The sequence below is a fragment of the Bombus impatiens genome, unplaced genomic scaffold (assembly GCF_000188095.3).
Source record: "Bombus impatiens unplaced genomic scaffold, BIMP_2.2 scf_0049, whole genome shotgun sequence".
NCBI classification, from domain to species: domain Eukaryota; kingdom Metazoa; phylum Arthropoda; class Insecta; order Hymenoptera; family Apidae; genus Bombus; species Bombus impatiens.
The window spans coordinates 787,349-808,563 of record NT_176468.1 but is presented as its reverse complement, the minus strand read 5'-3'; the positions used below and the strand labels follow the sequence as shown (position 1 = coordinate 808,563).

At 30.7% G+C, this 21,215-nt stretch overlaps 1 protein-coding gene and 1 long non-coding RNA gene across 3 annotated transcripts; one reads left to right on the top strand and one right to left on the bottom strand.

The window, feature by feature from the left end:
* Nucleotides 1-2,773: 2,773 nt before the first annotated feature.
* Nucleotides 2,774-19,235, bottom strand: LOC100748473 (receptor-type tyrosine-protein phosphatase N2). Of its 2 annotated transcripts, XM_012391138.3 has the most exons (18): nt 19,018-19,235; nt 17,210-17,305; nt 11,491-11,544; nt 11,339-11,399; nt 10,442-10,573; nt 10,006-10,087; nt 8,684-9,416; nt 8,299-8,442; nt 8,161-8,207; nt 7,922-8,068; nt 7,721-7,847; nt 7,381-7,448; nt 6,810-7,190; nt 5,815-6,036; nt 5,687-5,692; nt 4,517-4,881; nt 4,385-4,438; nt 2,774-4,250 (listed from the first exon to the last, which is right to left on the bottom strand). In XM_012391138.3, exons 2-18 carry the CDS (start codon nt 17,295-17,297, stop codon nt 3,986-3,988), a joined length of 2,976 nt encoding a protein of 991 aa, XP_012246561.1. In that variant the 5' UTR covers nt 17,298-17,305; nt 19,018-19,235; the 3' UTR covers nt 2,774-3,985. The 2 variants fall into 2 exon arrangements, with proteins under 2 accessions (XP_012246561.1, XP_003485370.1); XM_003485322.4 differs by lacking the exon at nt 5,687-5,692 and having other exon boundaries at nt 19,018-19,232.
* On the top strand, nt 15,439-17,715 carry LOC117152362. Its single transcript, XR_004462717.1, has 3 exons — nt 15,439-16,283; nt 17,044-17,325; nt 17,603-17,715. It is a non-coding gene; the product is annotated as an uncharacterized LOC117152362 (long non-coding RNA).
* Nucleotides 19,236-21,215: the final 1,980 nt, after the last annotated feature.

Below are 21,215 nucleotides of genomic sequence, written 5' to 3'. Positions count from 1 at the left end.
AATTTATAATGTTGTATTAGTAAGATATACATTATACATTGTTTAATGTTTTATATTTCAGTATTATACCTGCTAATAACCAAGTATTAAAAAATACAGAAATATTTCCACACGAAGATATTAATTGTGATAATAATTTTAGAAACTGTGATTATATTTCAAATGTAGATAATGCTGTTTTAATTGATAGATCTGATAAGGGCCAAATACAAGAAGATAAATTATTAAAGAGCCCAATACTTGTAAGGAAACATTCTAGATTTAAGAAGACTAATGTTATAAATAATCAGGTTAATCTAAAAAATTTTAAGAAAAATGAAATGAATTTGTGCCTACCAATAAAAACAGATATTTCTAGTTTAACAAATCTAAAAAGTGATATTATGCAGAATCCATTATCTCAAGACTCAAAAGAAAATGAGTGTTCAATTATCGAAAATAGCAATGATGAGATTAATACATCGATCAATACAACTAATACCAAAATGTCAAAAAAATTGGGAGTTAGTAAATCATACAATGTAGATACCACATTACTGAAAAATGGCAAAAATCATAGGCAATCAAAACTTGTACTTCTCGAAGATGAGCAATCAACTGATATTGTAACTCAAAAGAAGCGTAACAGATCAGATTTTTTAACAGCACATGTATCACCTAGAAAAGGCATAAGAGAACAGTTTAAAAATTATAATAATTCTATAGAAGAGGACGTAATTCAAAATAGTCCAAATAAACGTATAAAGTTAAGTTCAAAAATGAGAAGTTTGAAATTAAAAAGGAAAACTCCAAAAAAAGAGATTAATCAACACAGTCTGGATCGTCATTTGCTACCTCTACAAAAATCTGTACAAGAAAATCGAACACATTTAATTACAGAGCCAAAAATATTTAATTTTTGTAATGAGAATGTTAACAGTAATGATAAGACACAAAAAAATTTTAATTCAGCAAAAGAAGAAACAGATTCCAATTCCTCAAGTGATAAAACGTTCTGTACTTTAGGCGAGTCATTGCAAGAACACTCTCCTTGTAATATAAATAAATTGAAAGAAAATGTACCTAAAACTAAACCTGTAAGAAGGACTCTTATGAATAGTTTTGATATGTAAGTATTGTTTACATAAATGCAAAACATTTTGTAAAATATATCAAATTTAATATATTTTTTAAGGTTACCCGCGAAAGAATATATATTTGATAAATCACCAAAGAAAAAGTCTGAAAGAGCACAGATGAATGGTGTTAGTTGTTGGCAATGTAAACAGGTAATATATAAGTTTAATCTATAACTTATAAAAAAATAATATAAATAATTAATTGAAATAATGTTAAGTGTAATTTATTTCTTCTTAATGCTGCAGAGATTGAACTGTAAGTCAATACTATATCAATCCTTTATACATACATAAAATAATATATATGTTTATAAATGTTTATATGTATATACATATGTATGTATATGGTATGATTTGAATAATTTCACAGAGAAAGCTTTTCTTTTAGTATTACACTAGTCTTGGGCTTTCTGAGGAAGAAATAAGAATGAGGCAAAATAAATGTTCTCGACACAGAACTAAATATAATGAAAGGAATGAAACACCTGAAGGTAATTTAATATATTTTTTATATTCTTAGAAGAACAGAATGATATATGTACTTAAATTCTGTGTATGCTCATATATTTCAGATTTTTGGAATCCTCTATTTCCTGATACTACTTCTGATTCTAGTTACTAAAATTGAATTACAGCGTGATGATATGGATTTATTTATATATACATATAAATATGTTATTATCTTACATATAATTATTTATTCTATTAGTTTGTAAACTTTAAGATAGGTATAAAATAAAAGTACAAATTGTATAGAGATTTTTAAATGTATAAAACTTATGGTTTAAGAAAAGAAAAATTGATTTGAACAATATGAACACACTATATATTATGATTTGAACATAGACTGATTTATTATATTATAACACATATAGTATTACATCTTTTGAGTGTATGTGTAACATACACACGCGCACACATAGTATAGATTTATATATTATTTCATTCTATGTAGACTCATCCCTTCGCATAAAAATATAGAATCTTTTATATGAATCTGTGCTAAAAGAGACTAATAAAACATATCTGTTGGTCAAGCAAACTTTCACGTTGAGTTCACAATATATCACTTGTATTAATCCAACATAAAATATAAGCTGTTATAATTAAGATTTTGAACTTTCTTACTTGGTTTTTAAAATGTAGCTTATTCAGAAATGGAAGCAGTATTAGAAAACGTAATTATTAAATTTATTTCTTTTGTAATCTAACTTGTTTGCAGTACCTGATAAATGTATGACTGTCTTTTAAATCGTTATTTAGCAAAAAATGGAAGCAACGTAAACATGAAATGTAGAAAGGAAACATTGTAATCGTACTGCACAATAAAGAAGGAAGGAATCACAAATACAACTTGTTCATCCTGTGGGAGGCTGGATCTACAGAATGAACAGAGCCGTAGTTTTAAAACAAGGATGACGTTTCCACTTACGGTTTGTCATATCGACACCGGCAATTTGTGCAAACATGTATGCGTATATTTTTCTTTTTATATATCGCCTAACATCATTTTCACGATATTAATGATTAAACTTTTCATTCACGAAGCGTGTTCATAGTAACATATTTGCATGATATTTAAAACATTAAATTTATGTTACATGGTCATATTCTAGTTCATATTTTACATCAATAAAACATTCTTATAATAATTCTTTTTGTTAATAATGACGATACTTAATTATGATGTGAATATTGTGCAGCTCGATCATTTTTATTTCTGTATGCATAGAAAAAAGACTGGATAGATAGCGCTTCTTGCGACGTTCTCGCGTGAAACTTTACATTTAACGTTTAATAAAATTTTATTTCACGGAAGCAACAGTCATAGCCGTATTAAAATCCACTAAAATCCATTCTCTTTAGAACGTGTAACAATAGTATAAAAATTCTGATTTCAATTTCTAACGTGGGGCATTTAGATTCTCGTATTACTAACATAAAAATTTCATTAAAGTTTTGTATATAAAAATCTTTTCTAAAGAAATCAATTCAATAAATCAAATACGAAAATTTAACTGAATGTATCAGTAATTATATGTGACTTAATTAATGTGATCATCAACGTTATATACACTTGATAGAATTGACTGAGCAGATAGAATTATATTATATTTTTTGGTGTCTTATTTAAAGCTATTGTAAAGCACGTTAGTAGAATTGTCCATGAGAGGCAGCAACATATTTTTAATCCAATTAAAATAAAACTTTTATGGTATGAAAATTACAAAGCAATGAACTACATAAAGACTGAGCTACATAATGGGAGGTAAACATTCATTTCCATGATAAAACAATAAATTACGTTAAAATTTGATCACGACAGAGTGTCGCGAAAGACAAGTGTATAAGGACTCACAGTACAAATGATTCCGTTATTAGCCGATATTTAGAATTCCATCAGCTGCATAGCTCAGTCTTTCGAATCTATATGCTTGTACTTGACTATTCAAGTAGGCCGTAGTCAAACGAGATGTATAATTAAATATTACAGATTGCCACAATAAATTCTTTAAAATAATTATTCGGCAATATAATTCATATGTATATATTTATCTCGTAACACAAATAAACAAACAATATCTTTATAATTTAAAGGATCTAAAATTCGATGTTTTCATCGATGTAATGAAATATAGTCAAAGCAAAGTTCGTTAAAAGTTTGTAATAGATTTAGTTGATGTTAAGATATGTTCAAAAGTATTTAGGAGAAGAAAGTTATAGAAAATAAAAGATATAACAGGGACTTTAGACTTTTGATGCGATTACGGTTGACTAGAAATATTTGGCCATTTTTTCTCCGGTAGATTGTAATTAATTCTTTGCCTCTGCTCGTCGCGACTGCAATTTCGAATTCGAGTCAAATCTTACTGATCTTGTTTCGTCGAAGAATTATTTCCTGGAAGAGATTTCTCTGTAGAGGGGACAGGTAAAGCTTTAAGGATAGCGTGTACTTCTTCTGCCACTGCCATGAGAACAAATTTAAATTGTTGTTTTGTTGCAACCATGTCAGGTCTTTGATCTCTTATATGTTCTAATGTAGCTGCAATGTCGATTTCTTTGGCTCCTTTCATCATACGGTTTAGAACCATGTCAATTAAACAATATGTACCAGTACGCCCAGCACCATCACTGTAAATGGTTATGTTTCTTATTTCTATTCAATGAATCACGTATCAGATGAGATTGTTAATTATTTTCCAAAAGAAAAAGTTATTATTATATGTATAATATGTTAAATGTAAATAATATATTACAAATCTTACCTGCAATGCACAACTATAGGACAGGATCTGCCTTTATAGGATTTGTTAATTTTTCTAAAAATAGATAATAATAGATATTAGGATACATTCTATATATACTGATATAAATATTTGAATTTATAAGGTACTTACCGGCGGAATTCAAGAAGAGCCTTGATGGAGTGTGGCACGCCGTTCTCGGGCCAGGACAAGAAATGGAATTGAGTTACAGTTCTTGTTTCGCCGGTACGTAGATTTTTCAAGTAGAAGGAACGCACCAGATAGTCATCGCACCAGAAATGCTCGGATACAAGGTGCACCTCATAGATATGATATAATTCTGATCCTTCTTCGGGCCAATAACGATGACACATGGCGATACCCTCTTCGGTAAGTCTAGTTAGCATCACTATTACGACGCTGCCTTGTTCCCAAACTAGTTGCCAAAAATCAGCCGTCGTTTCTGGTAGTGGTCCTTGTGTGGCAATGTAAGCTGGATTACGAGGATCATGATCCGTCTAAAAAAGAAAAAGAAAAGATTCGTTTGAAACATTATCTTCTTACTATTAATCTTATATTGAAGCAAGTCACACGGCTTCCTTGATTTATATAACAAGCGCATTTACTATTTTTTAAACTATTACGTGATTCTGGTGACCTTTCATATTATGTAGAGATTGTTCAAATCTTACCTTATAATTAAACTTTGATTTTTATATTTAATCTAATAAAAGCTGTTTTGTGGAACTTAAACTAATGCCTAAACTATGTAGTGCACGCATAGCGTTTATCTGAAATGAAAGTTCATCACAAAATGTAGTATAAATTTACAAGTAAATTCATGTCAAGGTGACAGAAAACGTTCATAAAAATACTTGTATTATGTATGTATATTTACTAAAACAATATATCATATTGTATTTTCTTAATGCATTTGAATATTTACTTGTTTTCTTATTCGTTTCCTTATTCTTTGTTTATTTTTCTATTCAAAGTAGTTGAAAATACAAACTTTTAGTAATAATGTTATTAATATTCAACATATTTAACAATTGCTTTTCTTAATGACAATAAAACAATCGCAAGTTGAGTATAAAATTGACAAACGTTTATATGAACTATTCCATTACTTTCTATAGAATTAAATCCATCTTTAAATTTATATCTATATTTGTGATAACTTAAATCATGCTTCGATTTGCCATCGACTAACGTTATTAATGCTATTAAAATCTACGCGGAAGCGTTTTTAAGGGAAGCATTGCTTTTTCATTAAAACTGCGAATATAGCAGCAGAATCTCCATGCTTGTCGTGTGACTTACCGATTTCTATTTTCAGTTCCATTTTCAACGATATTAAAATGAAAACCACGCATGTGTTATTTTACTCTGTATTTATGTTTTCCTTGAATTCTGAAGAAGTCTCAAATGATTAACTTAAGAATACTTACGATTGTAGAGGCGTTAATATAGTCGGAGTTATTGACATTAGCGAGATCATTTAGAATCACCCTGGAATGATCGTAGGGAATCGCTGCACCAGGCCGATTGCATTTGGCATTCGCTTCGCTTTGTGCAATTTCGGTTGAAGAGGGATCCACCTCGTAAGCACATAATGCGGCCCATTCTTGATCCAATCGATCCTTGTTTTTTAGGTGATCTTCCATGTAACTCTAGAAATATATGTAATATTGGGAATTTACAAAAAATATGTAATATACTAATTTATAAATTATATATATTTTATTATATAAATAATTTATATATAGTAACTTAAGTGAAGGCATAAAATGGTGCAAGAAATTACAATATTTCTTTTTATGATATATAATAGTTTTCTTTGATATGTTTAACTAAATTTTAATTATAATATAAAAATTCAAATTTTTTAAAGTATATTAATATACAGAGTGGTTGGTAATTGGTGGTACAAGCGGTGAGTGGTGGGACAAGCGGAAAGGGGGCGATTCTACGCGAAAAAAGAAGTCGAAAATATACAATAAAAATTTTTCGTTTGAGGCTTTGTTTTCGAGAAAATCGACTTTGAATCGCTCGGTACGCGTGCGGTACGTTATAACGGATCTCACTGTAGATCGTTGTCTCGATGGAAAAATTAAAAAAAAATTAAAAAAAAATTTTTATTGTATATTTTCAACTTCTTTTCATTCACCCCCTTTCCGCTTGTACCACCAGTTACCAACCACCCTGTATATTAAAATCTTAAACACTATTATTAAAATAGCATTTACTATAATCATATTAGTACATTTACGAGTATGTTATTAATTTTTATAACACAGAAATTTAATAAATAAAATAATAATATATAATAAATTGTACATTTGTGGTAATAACAAAAATATGAATGTCCGTAGTTAAGGAATAATCTCAGTTTTGTGTCATTATCTTGCTTTAAAATATCTATAAAAATATTATATCTACTTACTAGAACCATTTGTCCGGTTGATATGTCCATATTCGAAGGAGCCGGTTCTTCTCCCCAAGAGGATGTGCTAGATCGATTCGATGGCGAATTATTTGACTCATTTTCCCTGCTTAAATTCGTAATTCGTGGTGATTCTGGTTTATCTGCCGGTTGTTTAGCATGCATCCTTGCTCTACATAAATCTTGGTAGTCCTTCGATGCTTCCGGATCAGGTGTAGTTAGTCCTGCCAATTTGGCTCCAGCTTTAGCGTGTCGACGAGCGATTATCAATGTGACTACTGCAGCTACAATGGCTATGACGCTTGCAGTTACTATTGCTCCGAACACAGTCGGACTCATTTCTGCTTTTTTAACAACTTCCAGCGTTGCGGGTAGCTTGATCTTTAAATAAAAAAATATGTTAATTTTTGTTTTCATAGAATATTCTCTTATCGAAGTATTTGATTGCACTGTTTAAAATAAGCGAAGAATCACGTTTATGATTCTGATCTTTCTACAATTGAGTGATCCTATAATTAATTTAAACAGTATAATTGCAAATATTATGTTCTAGATATGTTTTAAGATGAACCTTGTCACCTATGCCTGCACGAATCACCTCAACACCCAAAGAATTTTTCAATTTCCCACGTATGTCGTCTGAAAATATACAGTTGATTAATTTAGCGATTTATTATTCTATGATTATTAGAGATTATTAGTTCACTAGTAGACAGTAGATGTTTATGCAAATTCATATTTTTATGAATACAACAAAAGAAACAGGACCTAAACAGAGAAATTGTTTTCACCTGCCAAATATTAAATTTCGAATAGTTTATATATTTTTGCATATTATTTACATTTTTGCATCTTTAAATTTTCATAAACGAATAAGCATCCGCGATCTAGTCATTCGATTAATTGATTACCTATGTTATTAACTACGTCGGTAGCGCTATAATCTTTGTTATTTTTGACGACCTTGAACGTCACTTCCGCACGGCCAACACGAATATCTTTTAAAGAGCCAGATGACAGCCCCAATAATTTTTCCACCTGGAAATTGTTCGTTTATTTCATCTATTCTTAAAAAAAAAAAAGTTAGTACGCTTACGAAAAATGACTATTACCTCCTCGACGACATGTTCACCTTCCGACCATCTGTGAAATGGTTTCTGAAATTCAACGTAAACATGATCCAGATCAACGTTGTACGATTTTGAATCTGTTTGTTGCTTTACTTCTTTTTTCACATATGGGGTAAGTAATACATTATTCTAAAAATGAATATTTTTCTAATTAATATCTTATTTCATATTTTCTAATTAATATTTCTAATTAATAATTTTGTGCACGATTGACGACTTACATCTTGCTCAGTTTCGATGGAATCAGAACGATTTTCATTTTCTGAAACTGCAAAATATTTGATATTACTTTATATCGGGAAATAATGATTCAAGATTTTAAATATCAAGTAACAGTTTACATAAGTAAAGATACTTACTGGATGGGGATGGAATTTTAAACGCATAGTTATTTGTTGAAAACGGCGGTCCTGGTTTCTTAACATCCCCACGTTTAAAGCCAGCTAATCCGTGCTTCCGAAGGAGTTCACTTATATCATCGGCAAATAAATTGTATGCATTTTCTGAAAGTAGGAAAAGTATTTGTAAATTTTCTTTTTCTCGCAACTGTCTCAAACTAAGTACATATATTATAATATGCTGTGGATGTTTATGCGTTTATAGGAAATTTCGAGATGCAAGAACAATACATAATAATACATAAAACGTAATACATATTATAATATTAGATCTTATTCCTTTAGTTGCATTTATGAAAGTATACATTTGCATAAACATCTACGATCTAATAATAAAATAATATACCGTCAGTATCAACATTAGCTTTATCACCAGCCTGTATAAGTCCTCCTTCGGTATAAATTCCATTTTCCATCGACGAGCCATCCTTCTGAGGCACTATCTCTTCATCGTTCACATCGTCGTAATCATCACTATCGTAATTATCTTTCACGTTTTCCAGAAAACGCTCATTTTCGTCCGGTGTCTCGCTAAATTTCCTAGGTTTGTATTTTTCCGAGAACACTGTCTCATACTCGACATTCGGACCTTCGTCCGCAACTTCCTTTCTATCGGAATAATCTTCAGATTCGTCTTTAATTAAAAATTCAAGATCCGAAAGTTTCTTCGATATCCTCTCCTTCAAAGCGTTTTCAAACGATTCCATTGCATTGTTGTTGTATTCTTGCAAATTATACAAGGGAGGTTGACGTCTAGTTCGAGACAATCTTTCAACGACTCCATCAAAAGTCGTTGGATTCTTACGCAAATTACTTTCGTCGTAATTTTCTTCATAATCTTTTTCGTTCATCGAAGAGTCATAATCATTGTGAGAATTCGGATTGTACCTCGGTTTGTAGAACTGGGAATCGATTTCTCTGAATTGTTCTTTGTACGGCAATCGAGAGAATTCGTCATTATAGAATGAATCAGGGAAATACTGATTTTGTGTGCCAGGAGGGTAGTAGAGCTCATTGGCAAATTGGCTGTTGAACTTGCCATTGTTGGGCGTGAATTTTACTATGGCTATTGTGGGTACCTTCAAAAGCAAAGTTCCATTGTTACGTAGTGAAGGTAACGTTTAAAGTAAAGTTTTACTACAGGCGTTGTCGATATTAATAGGTACGTTTTGTGTCGTGTAAGATGAACGTGAAATTTTCATTAGAAAAATATGGATATTGATTCATTACCGAAGTCTTTGAAAGAAGACCAAAGCTTCAAAAAACCTAGACCTTGAAATAAAAGTTCCACTCAGGTTAAATACTTTATAATAGTTTGTAGTATTTAATCGAGGATCTAAACTTTTGAAACCTTGACTTTTTTCTTTTAAAAAATTCTAACATTATATGTATTGCAAAATTAAGGATCTGGAAAATCCTATTTTTCATTTAAACATTAAATTTAAATAGTTTATCACAATCTTTGTTTAAAGACTTTGATAAGGTTGAATCTCATAACTAGATATAACTTAATATAACTTTTCGACGTTATTTTAAGATTCTACCGAATCTACTTTTCACAGTTGGATATTCTACCGTGACTTCTTCATTTTATTACAAAGTTAAGACATAACTTTTCATTTTGTCACGATACAAAACATGTTAGCTATGGTGGTGTAATGAACTTACTTTGGCCTGGTCGATTTCATTTTTGTTTTCGAAATGCGTACGTTGCTTTAAATGCTGACAGAGTCGAAGATCGTAGTTTTCCCTATAAGATATAAAAAATGAAAAAAAGGATAATAGTAAAGATAATACTAAATAGAACAATATTCAATATAATAGGACAATAGCATGCTGATTCTTTGTCCTTTATTCTAAAACATTTTTTCTCTTTCTTTTTTAGTCATTCGCAAATTTTGTAGATATTTATATAATACTTCTAAAATATTCAATCAATTCCTCCCACGTTTCCACTTTAATCTCAGGTACCCAGTCCATTTTTAACAATTGAAAGTTTTGTACACGTTCTTATGAAATCTTTTCTCCAAGAACACAAAGATTTCTGTCGTATTAATGATTGCTTATTATAAATATCGTTTGATATTAACAACGTTAATCGTACCAGTAGCGTAAATTGTACAAGGTCATTTGCATTATACACTGGGTGTAGGGATGAGACCATTTGTATTCATCGACTTGCAGCCTCTCCAATTGCATTCTTAGCAATTCCAATTCGTCAACGTTGAAATTATATCTGAAAGAAGAAAAAGACAATTGAAAGAGCTTTACAAGTAAATGTTTACGTTCACAACGTTAACTGTTTCAATTCGATAAGTAGAAATTCACATTCTATTTGTCTAGAGCATCGTATAAGTAGTACAGTCGGTTTATGATCAGACAGCAAATGTAAGTACTTACTACTGTCGTAAAAGATATTAGTATGAACTTATGGTTCTTATACTAAAGTGAAACATTCTAAGTTATTTATCACAAAACAAGTAAATATATGTATACAGACTGTTCCAACTATCTGTTGGCCAAACCTTGTCTTTTTTTATGAACATAAATTATAACAGACTGTGGTTTTTGTATACATTCATGGGAAATCTGAAAGTGCAAAATTGCACAAAATGTATATAATATGAAATAACGTACTAGGTGAAGCAATTTTTCACCGAGATTCTACTTTTTTATTTACATATATTCTTTTAATTTATGAAATAAACGTAAGCGTGGAATTGTCAATGCGACGACTGATTTTATTATACTGTCTGGTTTTAATTAAAAAATATGAATTTCTGCACTTTTGTATGAGCAATACAGTATATTGCGATAAATTCAGAAAAATATGACTACTTTTGCTCTAAATGTCTCAAATAAGGAAAATTATAATAGATTTATAAAAATTAACGTAAGACAAAATATTCGTTCGATCAAAGTTTTCCAATTCTATCGATCTTTTAATTTTCCCTTTGAAATCTCTGTTGCTAAAAGAGGCTTCTTATTTGTGAATACTCACTGATAATAATCTTCATCGTTCAGGTCAGTGTATAATGGCAAACATTTGCCAAACGCAAGATCTGGAATATTAAAACGGATAATCGAATGTTATTCGTATCAAGAGCCAGTGATTGCAAAACAAATATATTTTATTGTTCAAGCAATAACTACCATTGTAGCACGTTTCCGTTCGGGGATCGCAGAGGCTCTTACTGAACAGGCACCCTGGAACATGAATTTATACGTATCAATAGAAGACTAATGAAGCTTTAATTAACAAGGTTTTTTTTTTTTTTAAATACATGATACCGAGCAAGATTATGATAACACCTCATTAATCATCCTTTTGCAACCAATTCAACTAATATTCTCATTGTCACATTAAATCCAATGAAATGTAAGAAAAGTACAATACTAGCAAATAAATACTAGCAAGATCTGATTACTAAAAATATTAATTTCATCATATATAACAAAAGTTCACGGTATAATGTTGAATATATTAAACTATGTTTTTATGATGTACTATAATCATAATTTTTATATTCGATAGAATCTTTCTTCTTACTTAATATATAATATATAATATATAACAATAATTCTAATATATATTCTATATTCTAATATATATTCTAATATAATATATAAAAATAATAATATATAATATATAACAATATTTTCTTTATTAATTTTATATATTATATAACTGTATTACATATTTTAATATACTAAGTATTACTGCTTTGTTTCACGTAAAATTGACTTCATAATTACGACGAAAAGTTGACTTTAAAGATCAAAAACCGTCATTTTTTATGGCCCATTAACAATTACTAAGAATATTAAATGCGTTGATGGTATAAATAAAATTACGTTATTTTCACTCATAATACATTGACGCAAATGTTTACGTCATAATCATGTGTGCAGCGATTTTCTGCCGCATATTCTATAGCTGAGATCGCAACGTATTCGCTAATTAGAATACCGAGCACAACCCACTTTCATTGCGTGGCTGCACGATCGTTTAATCCTTGATAGGAGTTGAATAATCACACGGAGACTTTGTTAATCTGCCACATTAAACGTTAATATCCATGCATTTACCTTGTTTTATTGATAATTTATACGTGAGTTTATTATTGGAATGCTTTTAAATACTGTAATTAATCGTATATTATTTTTATTGATACGTAATACGATAAAATAACGCACGATCTATTAATTATTTATCTATAATTTAATTGCGTATAATTTATATCGTGTAGTTTGTAATTACATATTATAATATATATTTGTAACGATAAATTGAAGCTATCAGAAGCCAAACTGATCAACTCCACTTTTTATTCATTTTTAATTTCATTGCATAAATACCTGCAGGATTAATGTTCTATCGTCAAGAAACAAATGACTTACTTCCATAAGTTCATGTTTACGGATAATGATGATAGAAGACGACGCACGTAATAGTTAATTTTAAAATAAATTTAAAGAAACAGTGTTTTCTATACCTTTTTGATTCATGGAGTTCACCTAACTTCTGAATAACTCAATTATTAATTAACTATATACAGTTACTTTATTACATAAAAATAATGTACGCTTAATTATAACGTTATGACAAATTACACTAATTATAGATATTAATATACTGTATATTATATTTATTACATAAAATGTGATGGTATAATAAAAGGTAAAACAGTAAAATAAATCTTCAGTATGTATATACCTGCATACCTATTTGTATAGCCGTTTTAAGAAGCTTTTCAACATTGGTCAAATAGGGAAAAGAGTTAAAATTTCCTCCCTTGATAAGATCTCATTACTCCTTAACTTCCCAACAGGCAATATGGAACAGGCGGACGTCGTTTCATTTCCCTTGACCTTCGTTTTAGAATTGAGTTCTTCTGAGAATTGCCTCGCGTTAACTACACCGACGCAACGATTCTACATTTTACATCTCACAAGTAACATTAATACCACAAATTTAATCAGCAAATCATCTCAATCTTTCGTAATTGACACGGTATACGCGGTATACAAATTTTGTTATCCTGAAGTTTATATTCAAACTGAATTAAACCATTTTGTCCAATCATTCTATTAAAAACGATGTAAAACGAAATAACATTTTTATATTATTATATAAATTTTTATATCGTACTTTACGACATTCTGTGTAAGCTGTATAATAACATATTTCTTCATGATACCGAGGTTTCTCAATCTATTAATTTCTGGATTCCGGATCTCTTCAGAGAGATTTAAGAGAATTCCCGCATTAAAAGAGCGTCACGATCGAGAATTAATAGCGAAGAAATCTTCGTCAAACAGAGAAACATTCTCGAGGAACCGTCGTTACTACTTAAAATTACAAAGAGCACTTCCCTTAATTCCTTTCCGAAGAGTTGATAGAAACAACGAGATAAGAGCGAAGAAAAATTTGAAGAAGAATAGCAAGAAAGCAGGTGTAAACAAAGAGTAGCAGGAAAACAGGTACGACGAAGAATAACGATGAAGGGTCGCAGTTGTGAGTGGAAACGGATCTAGGGCAAAGGAGAGGAAGCAAGTTTGCAAAGGCGGTGGTCGCGTGGGATGTACGGTTCGATAATCGTGGATGGCTGGTGGGCGAAAATCGAATATCACCTCCTTCTCTTTTTATTTTTATTTTTTTTTTTTTCATCCCTCCAATCCAGCCCCGGGAAGAAACAACGAATTTTCAAGGTTACGAGTAAATAAGCCCATCTACGGCTTATATTTGATCGGATACTCGTGTGTGAATAACAGACACGACGAGAAGGTATCGGATAGAAAATCGATGGCAAGTGAATTTGACGAACGAGGTGCTACTGCATGGAAAAAGAGACGTCGGAGAAGCTGTTGAGACGAGAAAATCCTATCGGCAGTTCAGTTCCTCTTCTTTCGATCTTAGATCGAGAGGCAATTTTCAGGAGCTAGTGTCGTTTTCTCTTCTTTCTCGTTTTTAAACTTTGTGTTTATCCATTTTTTTATTGCAAAGAGAATTATCCTTACTCTGTTTTTCGGTGGAAGGGAGACTCTCCAGCAAATCTAGCGATGAGAAAGCGATACTTTTATTTAGGAGAGGACAATGCTTCAAATTGATTTCGTTTTTTTTTTTTTTTATTGGATATCTGCAGGATATTATGCCATTTTTTAAAGAGAATTTTTCTGCTCTGGCAATAAAAAAGTAATATCTTTGTTTCTGAAACAAAAACGTTTTTAAATTGATTTCTTTATATTCGTTAGCATTTTTTTTTCTTTGATAACAGAGAGTAATCAATATTATACAAATAAGAGAAAACAGGCAAATCATGAAATCGAATGCCGAAGGGGACGTAAAGAGACTCCAATATTTCATACGGTGTGCAATGAAAATTAGAGGAATTTGCATCGAATACTACGACGGCATATCTTCATTTAGGATAATGTGATGTCAATTACTAGTAGTAAGGATAGAAATAAGACTCAAATGGGATAGTACAAACCAACACTATATCAAAGAAATATTATTACAAATATATCTACTTGTGTACTAATATTATCGCTTTTAAAAAGGGCTTTAAAATAATAAAGCGATATAATTAACATTTTATTTTAAAGTGAATTACAGCCTGTGAAGAAGAAATGTAAAGTTCCAAGGATCATCTTGCGAACATCTCAAAAAAGATGAATGCTAATCGTGTTACTTTAACATTCTTGTTTCAGAAAAAAAAAGGAAAAGTACAGACAAAGTAATTTGCAAATAATATTGAAATTTCCAAACGAAGTTCATAAGTAAATTGAATTTCAGGAGTTTTGCCATGAAAATAGTTAAGCAGATGCGAAAACTTCCACTAGCTTTTCTATAGTAATCGTAACAGCTTGTAACATTTCAATGTTTGCTTATTAATCATATTTGATTTTAAATATTAAAGATCGTAAAAAGAGAATTTGAAAATTCTTCTCGAATTCTTCGTGCATCTTTTTGTGTATTTCAAATTATCCGACGTCGAATTTCGAAGAAATTCAATGATTAATAATTTGAATTTAAAAAATTCACTATTGAAAACAACAAAATATTTGAAATTTGTTCGAACAATTAAACGTTTCAAATAGTTCAAATGTTTAGTAATTATAAAATATTAAATTGTTAACGTTCATATAGTTGGAACTCTGAATAATTACATAATATTATGTGTAAATACATATCCATCATTCAATAATTACATTTTACACACGCGTGCAAGAGCCTTATCCAGAATGTCACGCGTGATTTTAAAACACGTTTTGTGGTAAAATAACGTAGGCATGAAAAGTAAGAAACGAATAAGAAAGAAAACTACAAAAAAGAAAAGGGAGAGAAAGACATATGTTAATTAAAACTATCGCACAAAATATAACTAATATTTCCAGCTGGAACTGTCCATAGCAATCCATATTCTAAAAAATGTTGGCTCTTTCTATGACTTGTGTAATCTTCATTCAATTCCATTTTAGCGAATCTATTTGCAATAAATTAAAGAATACTATATTTTTCTAAACCTTCGTTAATCTTCATTAATAGAAGTTTTCCCGCAGATGACATTGAAATATTATTCTATTCTCATGGTATTCCGAGAAATATCCATCAGAAGAAATGTTTGAATTGAGAAAAAGGAAGGAAGAATATCGGAGAAATGAAATTTTCGCTGAAATATCGATCACGCTGAGGATAAGAGCATGAAATAATAAATACACCGAGTTTTTCTAAACGCGAGGGCCATGAGCTATGAAATCAAGAATTTCATTTATCCCCTTTGCACTTTCAGTATTTCCCTCTGCGCTTTAATATCTAACGCTGCTGTCTTGTCAACGTTTTTATTAATTTTTTTGTAGTATAATAAAAGAAGAAAATCTGACGTGTATTATATTATGTCATAAAAAAGGTGCTAATAGCGAGATATGATTAAATAAAACAGGTATTATATAATAGCAATAAAAGTCATCCTTTGTAAAGCAGTAACCTTCGTACCTTACTATTTATACAATGATATTGGGCATGTATTTTGATTCTCGCTTTTAATATAATGGGAAAAATTGATACGATACAAATTTTTGATTCGATGGCCGAAGATAAAATAAAACGTGTTGATTGAACATGTTGCTTCAAATTTAGTTTTCAGTGAAAATATCTATCTGTAGTCCGTCAGGATACTGGTAGATTTGTGTTTCCTTTTTTAAATATTTATTTGTCAATGAACAGAATGCAAAATTTCATTCCTATTGTTATTTATTTCCTTTATTTATTTATTCGAAACTGGATAAGTCAGGAATATCCTCTTTTGCAGTTAGAGGATAACATAATAATATTCCCTCAACTTTTCGGATATGACATTCATTTTCATTGCAAATATGTTAGAAATATATATATATAACAATTTATATTATACTAAAATTTATGACAAATTGCATAAAATTTAAAATGTCATCTTATTTCATTTTCCTCGTTTATAACAAGTCGTCTTTAATTATTTGCTGCATAAATTCCATGAGAAACTCATTGTTGGCATTATTTTAAAAAAGTTCTACGTAGAAAATATTCATTATAGTTTTATCAGATTTATATGCCGAAGACATTCGTTGTTTTTCATAAATTCTAGACTAAAAATAGTCATCGTCGTTTAACAATATTACATAATATTGTATGATACACTATATTACTTTAATATTATTTTTCAGATAGCCATTGAAACGGAATTAAGAGTTTATTATGAAAGGGAGATTCGTTTATTCCTTATTGCGAAGACATTCAAGGATTTAGAAAGTGATTCTCCAGCTATTCAACCCCCTCTGAAGGAAAACTTTATCTCGATTGCTGGAATAATCTTGAATGTGTAGTACTTACCGACATCACCATCACCTAGAATTACGTGATGGAGAATGAAGAACACCAACAGTACCGAGCCTCCTCGCCACCACTGTTTACGGCCCATAGATCTTCCTACAATTACACATATGCATGTTAGTTTGTTATTCAAGATTGAATAGATAAGTCCATAAGAATATTCTTTTTCTTTCAATTTCAGTCTTATAATATGGCAAGTCCATAAGAATATTCTTTTTCTTTCAATTTCAGTCTTATAATATGGCAAGTCCATAAGAATATTCTTCTTCTTTCAATGTCAGTCTTATAACAATGGCATTATGTTTCTTTTTGCAAATGAACAAATACAAGGATAGCTTGGACGGGAACAAAGATAGTGCGAAGATAGTTGAGAAAGATTGTTTCTTTTTTCAGAAAGTTCATGGTTCATAGTCGATAGCATAGTTATTTTCATTAAGCTAGGCCGAGCTGATGCTCTCCTCGATTAATGAAAAAGCGTAGATCTTCATTTTTAATGAGACGAGGCAGAGAAAAGAAAAAAAGAGCAAACGAGCCAGAGGATATCTGAGAGATTGCATTCTACATATAAAAATAGAGTACAATTACGAGTTTTTCTCTTCTTTAATTATATGTTGGTAATTATGAAGATAATTATTGTTTTCATTGTCCATTCGTTTATACTGTTCAATACTTTTTACTTCGATATTTTCCATATTTTCCTGTACTTTTAATATTTATATTAGTATATAAATTATCTGTAATTATTGTTTTAACAACCTTAATAAATTCAAAAGCAGAACCAAATTTAAAAAAAGAAAGCAATCTTTTCATAGATTTTCCAACTAGTTTTTTCTTAATGTTCTTCCTAATATATATGTGTATATCCTTCAACGTGATAATCAACAATGTTATGAATGACAATTATAAACGACCTTATTGACACGAATATACATGATTTATAAATTATTCTAAAATATAATCAGAAACTGTTCACTTACAAAATTTCAATTTCGCAATGGAAAATAATTTGCGATATGTATTACACCACAGAAAAGTGTACAAGCTGTTTGGACTACGGTACTGGGTACATGGCAACTTGTTAGAGTAATCGAGTTATATCTTAGCTGCTCGAAACTGTTCTCTTGTAAGCGTAGTGAACCTATAGTAAGGTATAACAGCGAGCTTCGTCAAGATCATCCAAAAAGCATAACTACCATATTAATTTAATCAACGTTGAAACAACGAGCCGGTGGATACCGCATAGCTTCATAAAGGGTGCGGTACACCTTTGCATAACGACACGAGAGCTGCGTTTACGCAATCACAGTATGTATATACCCCTATAATCAAACGATATCGGAGCGTGAACAAAACAAGTTACAGCACTGTTATCGGAAAACAGCTTACTGAAGCGCAACAATCCAGAATTTAATCTCGACCAACCGGTCCAATTTTCCGATCGTACCCCCAAGTAATTACTTCTATCTCAATTACCATACCTATGCTTGAATAAAAACAGCTGTTCACTTTGTATCTTTTTAACAATCATTCCTTTCAACAATAATTTTTACCTTCTATCTTGTAAGTTGAAAAATGAACAACTTAATTGCACATCTACTCGATCCTGAATTTGAACAGAGCGTAAATTGGCAATTCCTTTAATTTTCCACGAAAGTGGCAAGATTCCGCGAATCACCGACCACGTCTCTAGTTATATGGCCGAAGCATCAGGTTGTAGTCACGTTCCCTCCCCCTCCGTCTCTCCCTTATTCCTGCGGACCTGTATGTCGCTTTGTAGCGGCAAGAAACGTGTCTCTTTCTCGACTTACCTGGGCGTGACACCTGGTTGCTTCCTCTCCTTAATACATCCTTGCCGTGATCCTTCGACCTTTGTGGTATGTACCGCGTGCGTTAGAAACAAGAGAACTTGATGCTATTTGTTCGTTTAATGGATAAGGATTATCGACTATGGACCATTTCCTACTCGGCGCGTACTGTTATGCCGCAGCAGTGCCACCGACTGAGTAGTCTTCCACGAAGAACGAGCAAGCAGGGCATGCGTTGACCAGGGAATCGATTGCAACGCGCACATGCCGGCTGGCAAACGACCAAAGATGTGGATAGTGATGGGACCAATACCCTCCTGGACCTTGAAAACGACAGTTACACAATGCACTGGATACTTCCTGAAATATAGATTATCGTGTTAACGCGGTGTTTCCAATAGTGTGGAAAAATTGATCTGAATTGGATATTTATTATTAGAAATATATTTGATAATACATACATGATCAAATAATTAGTAATAAATATGATGTAATGATGTATTTTAGATATAGAATGATGCTATGAAAAACACTATATTGTAAAGATACTGTAACTTAATATTTGATAGAAATAAGTAAGATGTATCCATCGACTGTTCCTAAGAATCAATTATTTCAAAAATGAAGAATTTACTACTTTTTTTTTCTTTTTGATGAAATAATGAAAACTGAATATTTTCAAATGTATAAAATTAAGAGAAAAATTTGTTAAATAAAAATCAATTGGCACAAAGGGGACAATAATTTTCTGCACAATTTTCTATTTAAGCATTATAGAAAAATATTATGACCACTTTCATCACATGGTGATGGAATTATAAAAAATTAACACTGTAATAACGATTAATGATAAATTTACCACTAATAACATTAAAGTTGTAATATTATATCGTAAATGCTATTACTCTACATTAACTGGAAATATGTCTATTTGATAAAATGAACATGATCCCAGCAAAAAATAGTTCCACTGATAATCGACCAAATTAGAATTTAACTACCTCATAATTAGACACACAAACACAATTATACAAATTATAAGAACTTTTCTGCAGGAGAGTTATCAAATATTCATCGCATTTGCCATTTTCATTTAAATAGTAAATCTTAAATAAACGTTTACAAAATTAATGTTAAATGTGTGAAAGTAAAATTTATTTTAAAATAAGTGGTGAATATAAGGTCGTTCCCATCGCTAGAAATGGACAAGAAACAAGCAGAGAGGGAAAGAATTAATATCACCTACAATAATAGAGAAACAGTCGGAACCTCTTGTGCAACTTACTATCAACAAGCCTATATTGTTGCATATCCTATCTCGAACAGCTCAAAAACTTTCAGTAAAGTTCCGATTTAAAAAGATTTTTCCCCCCAGATAATGTCGAATTGCGTGGAGTGTTCGTGAATCGACAAACACCTGCGCATTTTCCATTCTATCCCTCTTGTACTTTCCATCTCCTTTACCGTTGAGCACCTGTTGTTCACGAATTGCGTTCCTTCTTTGAAATAATCGAACTTTGCTTTTTGCACATAAATCATTCTATGCTGAAATAGAATAATATTAATTATATGAGGAATAATCGTAATTTAATACGTTTTGGAGATTCAGACTGCTTTATTCCCTATCCAATGTAATATTTGTTATATTACTTTAGTAATAATTATGCACATTTCTAAAATTATTGTATTTCAGAAATTTAAAGATAAAATTAAAGTATTCGTCTTCCTGCAAATAGATAACATTATCGTTAATGTAATTTTTAATATGACAACGATTCTTACTGACGAAAAAGCGCTTTAAAAAATGTTGTATTTCTGTTATCAGTGGCAGCAATGGATTCGTATAATTTCATCAAAGTATCGATTAGGAACACTTGTTGCAATAGAACTGACCCCAGCAGCAATAACTTTCGCTCTGTCCTCTTCTTTTATTGGGAAGACAAAGGCGGAAGCAGAATAGTCTGTGATGTACTAGATAGTCGATTCATCTTAACATTCTAATCTTTTATTTTCTTCCGCTAATCGATGATCAACGTTGATTTACTAAAAAATATATTGAGCATGTTATCTCATTTTTAATATGTGGAATTTATCAAAGTTTATTAATTAACCAATCGTTCTACATTAAGATATCAAATATCTTGCGTATTTTACAAAGCGTATGATCTTTTAAATGATTAAAGAATGTTCATTATTTATGT

What these genes read in the sequence shown, in the direction of transcription:
- LOC100748473 (XM_012391138.3), bottom strand. Translation starts at nt 17,297, where the DNA reads ATGGGCCGTAAACAGTGGTGGCGAGGAGGCTCGGTACTGTTGGTGTTC. An exon ending in TCTAGGTGATGGTGATGTCG is followed by an intron (nt 11,545 to 17,209) that starts GTAAGTACTACA and finishes TTCATGTTCCAG; the next exon opens with GGTGCCTGTTCAGTAAGAGC. An exon ending in AGCTAATGTTGATACTGACG is followed by an intron (nt 8,443 to 8,683) that starts GTATATTATTTT and finishes TCCTACTTTCAG; the next exon opens with AAAATGCATACAATTTATTT.